Source organism: Onychostruthus taczanowskii, unplaced genomic scaffold (assembly GCF_017590055.1).
Source record: "Onychostruthus taczanowskii isolate IOZ18803 unplaced genomic scaffold, ASM1759005v1 scaffold367, whole genome shotgun sequence".
Classification (NCBI taxonomy): domain Eukaryota; kingdom Metazoa; phylum Chordata; class Aves; order Passeriformes; family Passeridae; genus Onychostruthus; species Onychostruthus taczanowskii.
Window position 1 is genome coordinate 44,162 of NW_024501093.1, and position 11,205 is coordinate 55,366.

The window sequence follows — 11,205 nt, forward strand, 5'->3', positions numbered from 1 at the left end:
GAGGATGGGAAGATGGGAAAGGGAAAAAATGAGGGAAAATAGGGAAAAAAGGGGGAAATTGGGGGAACAGAGGGAAAAAAGGGGGGAAATAAGGAGAAAAATGGGGGGGAAAGAGAGGAAAAATGGAGAAAAAAGGGGGAAATGGAAAAAATGAGGGAAAATAGGGAAAAAAGGGGGAAATTGGGGGAACAGAGGGAAAAAGGGGGGGAAATAAGGAGAAAAATGGGGGGGAAAGAGGAAAAATGGAGAAAAAAGGGGGAAATGGAATAAAGGGAAAACGGGGGGAAATGAGGAGAAAAATAGGGAAATGGAGGGAAAAGGGGAGGAAAATAAGGGGGAAATGGGGAAAAAAGGGGGAACATAGCAAAAAAAGGGGGGAAAATGGGGGGAAAAGAGTGGAAAATAGCAAAAAAAGGGGGGGAAGGGGGAAAATAAGAGGGAAAAGGGGAAAAAAATGGGAAATAGGGAAAAAAGGGGGAGAAAGGGGGGGAAGGAAAAAAAAATCAAGGAAAAATCCCTTCAAATATTCCTCTAAAAAGCCAAAAAAAAGGAAAAATCCATGTGCAGACTCCAAACTTTCACCATTCCTGAAAAACGCCAAACCCAGAGCCCAATTCCCAAGGATCTGATCCAAAAAAATCCTTTAAAACAAAAAAACCAGGACAAAATTCCCCAGGGGGACTCGACCAATCCCACGGGAACGAGGCTGAGGCAGAACTGACGGAATTGGGATTTTTCCCAAAAAATTCCAGACTTTTCCTACCTTGTTGTAGATGTAGCAGTTTGTAAACATGGTGTTGAAATCCTGGATACATTCTTGAGCATTCCAGTAATAATTATTTTCCAAGCGTTTCTTTATTGTTCCCATGTCCATCGGAGTTTTAATTATTTTATAATAATCCTGGGAAAAAGGGAATTTTGGGATTTTGAGGGGTTGGGTTGTGTGGGTTGTTCCTGGATTGAGGAGAAGTTGGGTTTCTTCTAAAATGGGGTTTTTATTGAAAAAAGAGGGGAATTTGGGGAATTTGAGCCCAAAGGCACCAAAATTGATCAAGTTCAACTTTGGGTTATCAGCTCCAACCACTGGGGCATCAACTCCACCACTGGATCAACCCAACATGGAATCATCAACCCAACCATTGGATCATCAACCCAACCATGGGATCATCAACCCAACCATTGGAGCATCAACCCAACCATTGGATCAACTCAACATTGGAGCATCAACCCAACCATTGGATCATCAACCCAACCATTGGATCATCAACTCCAACCATGGGATCATCAACTCCACCACTGGATCAACTCAACATGGGATCATCAACCCAACCACTGGAGCATCAACCCAACCATTGGATCATCAACCCAACCATTAGATCATCCATTCCAACCATGGAATCATCAACTCAACCACTGGATCAACTCAACACTGGAGCATGAACTCAACCTGGGACCATCAACTCAACATGGGACCATCAACTCAACACTGGATCATCAACTCAACATTGGATCATCAACCCAACCATTGGACCATCAACTCATCCACTGGATCATCCAATCCAACCATTGGATCATCCAATCCAACCATGGGACCATCAACTCAACCACTGGATCAACTCAACATTGGATCATCAACCCAACCATTGGAGCATCAACTCCACCACTGGATCAACTCAACATGGGACCATCAACTCCACCACTGGATCAACTCAACATTGGATCATCAACCCAACCATTGGATCATCAACCCAACCATTGGAGCATCAACTCAACCACTGGATCAACTCAACATGGGACCATCAACTCAACATCAGACCATCAACATGGGACCATCAACTCAACCACTGGATCAACTCAACACTGGATCATCAATCCAACCATTGGAGCATCAACTCAACCACTGGATCAACTCCAACCACTGGAGCATCAACTCAACCACTGGATCATCAACTCATCCACTGGATCATCCAATCCAACCATGGGATCATCAACTCCACTGGATCATGGAGTCCAAACACCGGATCAAGTCTAACTTTGGATCACTGAACCCAGCTTTGGATCCTCAAGTCCAGCTCTGGATTATCCAACCCAGTTTCAGATCAAGTCCAACTCTGGATCATCAAATCCAACCACTGGTTCAAGTCCAACTCTTGGATCATCTCATCCAACCACCAATTCAAGTCCAACCACCAGCTCAACCCCGCTTCCCACGATTCCCAGAGAACCCCAGCCTTCCCTGTCACCCAGAGAACCCCAACATTCCCCAACTCCAGGAGAGCCCCAACATTCCCAAAGAACCCCAATCATTCCCCAACTCCTGGAGAACCCCAACCTTCCCCAACTCCTGGAGAACCCCAACATTCCCAAAGAACCCCAACCATTCCCCAACTCCTGGAGAACCCCAACCTTCCCCAACTCCTGGAGAACCCCAACATTCCCAAAGAACCCCAATCATTCCCCAACTCCTGGAGAACCCCAACCTTCCCCAACTCCCGGAGAACTCCAACATTCCCCAACTCCCGGAGAACTCCAACAATTCCCAACTCCTGGAGAGCCCCAACATTCCCAAAGAACCCCAACCATTCCCCAACTCCTGGAGAACCCCAACCTTCCCCAACTCCTGGAGAACCCCAACATTCCCCAGTTCCTGGAGAGCCCCAACATTCCCAAAGAACCCCACCACTCCCCAACTCCTGGAGAGCCCCACCCTTCTCCAAACTCACCGGGAGGTTGAGCTTGACGGCGTCCACGGGCTGCTGGAAGGGCCACGCGAACTGATGCTTCCAGAGGGTCTTGAGGACCACCTTGAGCAGATACTGCAGCTGGTTGGTTTGGCGCTTGGGTTTGTTGGGATTGGACGTCTCCGGCGGCGGCGGATTGACCCCGATGCCGCCCCCGGGCTGGGCCTGGCCGGGCGCCGGGGCCGCCGACGGCTGCGTGGAGTCCAGCGCGTCCGGCAGCACCGGCAGGTTCCGCAGGCGCGTGCCGGGGCCGCTCTCGGCCGCCATGGCGTTGATGCCGTTGCATTCCTCACCGGAGACCCTGCGCGCGGGCGGGAGGGGCTTGAGCGAGGATCTGGGGGGTGGGACCACCCTGAGGTGGCACCAAGGGGGTTGGGACCACCCTGAGGTGGCACCAAGGGGGTTGGGATCACCGTGAGGTGGCACCAAGGGGGTTGGGAAGACCCTGAGATGGATTTGGGATCTCCCTGAGGTGGCACCAAGGGGGTTGGGACTAGCCTGAGGTGGATTTGGGATCACCCTGAGGGACGTGAGGTGGCACCAAGAGGGTTGGGATCTCCCTGGGGTGGCACCAAGGGGGTTTGGACCACCCTGACAGACCTGAGATGGATTTGGGATCACCCTGAGGGACGTGGGGTGGCACCAAGGGGGTTGGGATCATCCTGAGGTGGCACCAAAGGGGGTTAGGAGCTGCCTGAGGTGGATTTGGGATCATCCTGAGGTGGCACCAAGGGGGTTGGGATCACCCTGAGGGAACTGAGGTGGCTTTGGGGCTTGGAATCATCCTGAGGTGGATTTGGGATCACCCTGAGGGATGTGAGGTGGCACCAAGGGGTTTGGAATCATCCTGAGGTGGCACCAAGGGGGTTGGGACCACCGTCAGGGACCTGAGGTGGCATCAAGGGGGTTGGGATCTCCCTGGGGTGGCACCAACGGGGTTTGGACCACCCTGACAGACCCGAGATGGATTTGGGATCACCCTGAGGGACATGAGGTGGCACCAAGGGGTTTGGGACCACCCTGAGGTGGCACCAAGGGGTTTGGGACCACCCTGAGGTGGCACCAAGGGGGTTGGGACCAGCCTGAGGTGGCACCAAGGGGGTTGGGAGCACCCTGAAACTGGTGGTGAAAAAAAGGCAGAAAATTGGAAAAAGGAGCAGAAATCTGGGGGAAAAGCACAGAAATTTGGGGAGAAGAGGCAGGAATTTGGGAGAAGGGATTTTTGGGATTTGCCAGGTACCTTGTAGGATACATTGCCATGGAATTTCTCCCGAAACCGCCGCGGAGTCAGAGCTCGCTCGGCTTCTCCATCAAGGAGAGATTTCTGCTCCAGACAAAAAATCTGAGGGGGGAAAAAACTTTGGGAATGTTGGGAATTCCACCCAAAATCCTGGAAATCCACCCTGGGTTTAGTGGGATCCTCAAAAACGGGAAGAATCCCATGGAAAAATCAGGTTTGGGCACCAAAATTTGAATTTTTCTGGGTTTTTTTCCTGTTACAGAAAAAAGAGATTTTGGCACCAAAATTTGGGGTTTTCCCATTTTTGCAGCCCCCAAATCCCCAAAAAAGGAACAAATCCTACAGAAAAAAGAGATTTTGGCACCAAAATTTGGGGTTTTCCCATTTTTGCAGCCCCCAAATCCCCAAAAAAGGAACAAATCCTACAGAAAAAAGAGATTTTGGCACCAAAATTTGGGGTTTTCCCATTTTTGCAGCCCCCAAATCCCCAAAAAAGGAACAAATCCTACAGAAAAAAGAGATTTTGGCACCAAAATTTGGGGTTTTCCCATTTTTGCAGCCCCCAAATCCCCAAAACAGGAGCGAATCCTACAGAAAAATGAGATTTTGGCACCAAAAATTGGATTTTTCTGGGTTTTTTTGCTCTTTCCCCCCAGGGGAGCAGGAAAAGCTGAATTTACCGGAATTTTCCAGGCGTGGCTCCCTCAGCCTCTGACCTTCATCTTCCACCTCACGCTGGAAAAAGCTCTGGAAAAAAAGAGAATTTCCATCAATTGCTGATTCCAGCCCCAAAATTCCCAATTCTACCCCAAAAATCCCAATTTTAGCCCTAACATTCCAATTTCTGCTCCTAAAATTCCCAATTGCAGCCTCAAAATTCCAATTTCTGGCCCTAAAATTCAAACTTCCAGCCCCAAATTCCCAATTTTGGCTTCAAATCCTCAATTTTAGTCCAAAATTCCCAATTTTAGCCCCAAAATTCCCAATTCCAGCCTCAAAATTCCTAATCCAGGCCTCAAAATTCCTGATTTCTGCCCAAAATTCCCAATTCTGGACTCAAAATTCCCAATTCCAGCCCCAAAATTCCACTTCTCAGCCTCAAAATTCCCAATTCAAACCTCAAAATTCTGATTTCTGGCCCAAAAATTCTGAATTCCAGCTCCAAAATTCCCAATTCAGACCTCAAAATTCCCAATTTCAGCCCCAAAATTCCCAATTCCAGCCCCAAAATCCTGAATTCCAGCCAAAATATTCCCATTTCCAACCTCAAAATCCCAATCCAGCTCCAAAATTGGAAACTTAAACCCTAAAATCCTCAATTCCAGCCCCAAAATTCTGAATTTCAGCTCCAAAATTCCTAATTCTGGTCTCAAAATTCCCAATTTCAGCCAAAATATTCCCATTTCCAGCCTCAAAATTCCCAATCCATACCCGAACTTCCCAATTTTGGCCTCAAAATTCCCAATTCAAACCCCAAAATTCCCAATTCTGGCCCCAAAATTCTCAATTTCAGCCAAAAAATTCCCATTTCCAGCTCCAAATTCCCAATTCCAGCCACAAAATTCCCAACCCAGGCCCAAGAATTCTGAATTCCAGCCCCAAAATTGCCAATTCTGTCCCTAAAATTCCCACTTCTGGCCTCAAAATTCCCAACTTCACCCCCAAAATTCCAAATTCTGGTCTCAAAATTTTAAATTTCAGCCCCAAAATTCGCAATTCCAGCCCAAAATTCCGAATTTCAGCCCCAAAATTCCAAATTCCAGCCCCAAAATCTCCCCAAAAATGCCCCAAAAATGCGATTTAAACCCCCAGAAAATGAAGGAACCCCAAATCCCCCCAGGGTCAGCCCAACTGCACTCCTGACTAATTAAAACTGAGCTTAATTAGCATTTAGTGCTGGGTTTAAGTGGTCCAAAGCCTTACTCACTCCTTACTCAGGGCTGGGTCATTAAACCCAGGTTTAATTGGCTTTTAGGCTGGGTTTAAGTGGTTCAGAGCCTTACTCAGACCTCTGTCACCCCTGACTAATTAAAACTGGGCTTAATTAACATTTTAGTGCTGGGTTTAAGTGGTCCAAAGCCTTACTCACTCCTTACTCAGGGCTGTGTCATTAAACCTGGGTTTAATTGGCTTTTAGGCTGGGTTTAAGTGATCCAGAGCCTTACTCAGACCTCCGTCACCCCTCAGCAATTAAAACTGGGCTTAATTAACATTTTAGTTCTGGGTTTAAGTGGTCCAGAGCCTTACTCAAATCTCTGTAACCCCTGACTAATTAAAACTGAGCTTAATTAACATTTATTTAGTGCTGGGTTTAAGTGGTCCAAAGCCTTACTAACTCCTTACTCAGGGCGGGGTTGTCAGCCCCGAGTAATTAAAACTGGGCTTAATTAACGTTCAGTGCTGGGTGGAAGCCAAAAAATTCCCAATCCAGGCCTCAAAATTCCAAATTCCAGCCCAAATCCAAGCCAGGGATGGCAAAAAAAGGGAGAATTCCCCAAATCTGAATCCCAGAAATCCCAAATTCTCCTAAATTCTCCCAAATCCAGGAATTTTCCCTTGGAATTCTCCAAAATCTTCACCATATCCCAGAATTTGGGATGAAAATTCCCATTTTTCCTTCAGTTCCAGGGGCATTCCTAAAGGAAAATCCCAAATATTTCAATCCCAGGAAATTTGGGATAAAAATTCCCAGGTTTTTTACAATTTTAGGAGCACAGAATTCCCAGAAAATCCCAAATATTCTCATTCCAGGAAATTTGGGATGAAAATTCCAATTTTTCCTCCAGTTCCTTAAATAACCCCAAAACCTTGGGAATGATCCTCAAATTTTGGGATTGATCTTAAAACAAACTCCAAAAATTTGGGAAATTTTCCTTCAATGACGCCAAAATTTTGGAAACTGATCCTTAAAAAATTCCAAATTTTGGGAACTGATCCTTAAAAGACCCCAAAATTTGGGAATTGATCCTTAAATAATCCCAAAACTTTGGGAATGATCCTCAAATGACCCCGAAATTTTGGAGATTATCCTTAAATAACCCAAAAATTTTGGGAATTATCCTTAAATAACACAAAAATTTTGGGAATTATCCTCAAATAACCCCAAAATTTTGGGAATTATCTTTAAAAAAACCCAAAATTTGGGAACTGATCCTTAAGAAACCCAAAAATTTGGGAATTGATTCTTAAATTACCCCAAAATTTTGGAAATTATCCTTTAAAAACCCAAACATTTGGGAACTGACCCTTAAATAATCCCAAAACTTTGGAAAGCGACCTTTAAATGACTGAAAAATTTTGGAAATTATCCTTAAATGACCCCAAAATTTTGGGAACTGATCCTCAAATGACCCCAAATTTTGGGAACTGATCCTCAAATGACCCCAAATTTTGGGAAATGATCCTCAAATGACCCCAAATTTTGGGAAATGATCATCAAATAACCCCAAATTTTGGGAACTGAGGCTCAAAAATCCCAAAACTTGCACAGAAAATCCCCAAACAGCCCCAAAATTCCACAAGTGATGCTCAAACACCCCCAAAAGTTTGGGAAACGAAGCTCCAAGCACCCCAAAATTTGACAGATGAAGCTCAAAACCCCAAAATTTTGACCAGAGATGCAAAAACCCCAAAACTTTGGAACAAGTGATGCCCAAACATCCCCAAAATTTGGGAAATGAGGCTCAAAAATCCCAAAATTTTCACTAAAGCTCCTCCAACAGCCCCAAAATTCAACAGGGGATGCTCAAAGCACCCCAAAATTCAACAGGGGATGCTCAAACAGCCCCAAAATTCAACAGGGGATGCTCAAAGCACCCCAAAATTCAACAGGGGATGCTCAAAGCACCCCAAAATTCAACAGGGGATGCTCAAACAGCCCCAAAATTCAACAGGGGATGCTCAAAGCACCCCAAAATTCAACAGGGGATGCTCAAACAGCCCCAAAATTCAACAGGGGATGCTCAAACAGCCCAAAATTCAACAGGGGATGCTCAAAGCACCCCAAAATTCAACTTGTGATGTTCAAAGCACCCCAAAATTCAACAGGGGATGCTCAAAGCACCCCAAAACTTCAGGAAACAAAGCCCAAACCAGCCCAAAATTTGACAGTTGAAGCTCAAAACCCCAAAACTTTGACAAAAGATCCTCAAACTACCCCAAAATCCCACCAGTGATGATCAAGCCACACCAAAATTTTGGGGAAAAATCCTCAAATAATCCCAGATTTTGGGAATTGACCCTTAAATAACCCCAAAATGTTGGGAAATGTTCCTCAAATAACCCCAAATTTTGGGAACTGATCCTCAAATAACCCCAGATTTTGGGCATGTTCCTCAAATAACCCCAAAATTTGACAGATGAAGCTCAAAACCCCAGAACTGTGACAAAAAATCCCCAAACAGCCCCAAAATTCAACAAGTGATGCTCAAACCACCCCAAACTTTGGGAAAGGATCCCCAAAACCATCCCAAACTTCATAAAATGATCCCCAAAATCCCCCAAACTTTGGGAAAGAATCCTAAAATCCCACAAAACTTCGTGGAATTATCCCCAAACCATTCTAAACTTTGGGGAAAAGTCTCCAAAATCCCCCAAACTTAAAGAAATGATCCCCCAAATCCCTCAAAACTTTGGGAAATGATTCCCAAAACTCTGAGAAATTATCCCAAAAATCCCCCCAAACTTTGGGAAACGACCCCCAAATCCCAAAAATATTGGGAAAAGATCCCCAAAACCCCCCAAATTTCATAAAATGATCCCAAAAATCCCCCAAAACTTGGGGAAAGGATCTCAAAATCCCCCAAACTTTAGGACAAAATTTCCCAAAACCATCCCAAACTTTGGGAAAGAATCCCAAAACCCCTCAAAACTTTGACAAATGATCCCAAAAATCCCTCAAGCTTTGGGAAATAACTCCCAAAATCCCCCAAACTTTGGGGAAACAATCCCAAAATCCCCCCCAAAATTCAGAAAATGGCTCCAAAACCCCCCAAATTCTGGGAAAAGGATCCCAAAATCCCCCAAACTTTGGGAAAAATTCCCCAAAATCTCTCCCAAACTTTGGGAAAAGCTGCTCCAAACGCCAGAGCTCCCAAAATCCCAGAAGCAAACCCTGCCCCCAGCTCCTGCAGCCCCACCCCCGGCTCATTAAGGGCTAATTAGCAGCTAATTAGCCCCGGGTTCACCCAGCCCCAGGGATAACGGGGCTTTTCCCGGGAAAAGCGGGTCCAGGAGGGGTTGGCGTCATCCCAGGGAAATCTGGGGATTTTTGGGAGTTAAATCCAAGGGAAGGGAGGGGGGGGAGGGACTGAGACCCCAAAACCTCGGGAATTCCCTCAGGCTGCAAATTCCAACCCCAAAACTTTGGGAATTCTCCTCAGGCTGGAAATTCCAACCCCAAAACCTTGGGAATTCCCTCAGGTTCCAAATTCCCAACTCAAAGAACTTGGGAATTCCCTCAGGCTCAAAATTCCCAGCCCAAAACCTTGGGAATTTCCTCAGGTTCCAAATTCCCAGCCCAAAATATCCAGGAATTCCCTCAGGCTGGGAATTTCAACCCCAAAATATCCAGGAATTCCCTCAGGTTGGAAATTCCCAGCCCTAAAACCTTGGGAATTCCCTCAGGCTGCAAATTTCCATCCCTAAACACCCAGGAATTCCCTCAGGCTGGAAATTCCCATCCCTAAATTCCCAGATATTCCCTCAGGCTGGGAATTTCAACCCCAAAATTTTGGGAATTCCTTCAGGTTCCAAATTCCCATCCCAAGATACCAGGGAATATCCCCAGGATGCAAATTCCAACCCCAAAATCCCCAAGACACCCCCAGGCTCCCAATTCCCAGCCCAAAACCACCAGGAATTCCTTCAGGCTGAAAATTCCCATCCCAAAACATCCTGGAAATCCCTCAGGTTCCCAATTCCAACCCCAAAACCTTGGGAATTCCCTCAGGTTCCAAACTTCCGGCCCAAAATTCCCAGGAATTCCCTCAGGTTCCAAATTCCCATCCTTAAATTCCCAGGAATTCCCTCAGGTTCCAAATTCCCATCCTTAAATTCCCAGGAATTCCCTCAGGTTCCAAATTCCCATCCCTAAAACCTCAGGAAATCCCTCGGGCTGGAAATTCAAACCCCAAAATCTTGGGAATTCCCTTAAGCTCCCAATTTCCATCCCTAAATCCTCAGCAATTCCCTCAGGCTGGAAATTCCCATCCCTAAAACCTCGGGAATTCCCTCAGGCTCCCAATTCCCAGCAAAAAACCTCAGGAATTCCCTCAAGCTCCCAATTCCCATCCCAAAATCTTGGGAATTCCCTCAGGTTCCAAATTCCCATCCCTAAATTCAATCTTGGGAATTCCCTCAGGTTCCCAATTCCCAGCCCAAAACCTCAGGAATTCCCTCAGGTTCCCAATTCCCAGCCCAAAACCTGGGGAATTGCCTCAGGCTCCCAATTTCCAACCCTAAAAAATTGGGAATTCCCTCAGGTTCCCAATTCACAGCCAAAAAATAAATCCAGGAATTCCCTCAAGCTCCCAATTCCCATCCCCAAAATTTCGGGAATTCAATTAGATTCCAAATCCCCACCCCAAAACCTCAGGAATTCCCTCAGGTTCTAAATTCCCATCCCAAAAAACCCTGGGAATTCCCTCAGGCTCCCAATTCCCATCCCCAAAATTTCGGGAATTCAATTAGATTCCAAATCCCCACCCCAAAACCTCAGGAATTCCCACAAAGCTCTAAATTCCCATCCCAAAATCAACAGGGAATACCCCCAGGACCCAAATTCCAACCCCAAAATCCCAAAGACAACCCCAAGCTCCCAATTCCCAGCCCAAAACCACCAGGAATTCCCTCAGTGTCCCTTTCCCATCCCAAAAATTCCAGGAATTCCTTCAGTGTTCCATTCCCACCCCAAAACAACCAGGAACTCCCTCAGGAATTCTTTCCCATCCCAAAAAAAGAATCCAGGAATTCCCTCAGTGCCCCACTGCCACCCTACAGAAACAGGAATTCCCTCAGGCTCCCAATTCCCACCCCAAAAAAAAAATGGGAATACTTTCAGGGACTTCCCATTAGCCCAAAACATCCAGGAATTCCCTCAGCATTCCATTTCCATCCCAAAAATGCCCTCAGTGCCCTATCCTCATCCCAAAAAACCCAGGAATTCTTTCAGTATTCCATTCCCATCCCAAAAATCCCCTCAGTGATCCCTCCTCATCCCAAAAA

General features: G+C 46.2%; 1 protein-coding gene across 1 annotated transcript in view; it reads right to left on the bottom strand.

Annotated features, from left to right (window-relative positions):
• Positions 1-4,056, bottom strand: part of LOC121339666 (bromodomain-containing protein 4-like) — a 32,162-nt gene extending 28,106 nt beyond the window's left edge. Inside the window, exons 1-3 of the mRNA XM_041411647.1 lie at positions 3,982-4,056; positions 2,724-3,042; positions 764-901 (exon numbers count right to left, since the gene is read on the bottom strand). Coding sequence (XP_041267581.1) covers positions 764-901; positions 2,724-3,042; positions 3,982-4,001 — 477 coding nt within the window. The 5' untranslated portion in view covers positions 4,002-4,056. The remainder of the gene's footprint in view (positions 1-763; positions 902-2,723; positions 3,043-3,981) is intronic.
• Between the last annotated feature and the right edge of the window lie 7,149 nt (positions 4,057-11,205).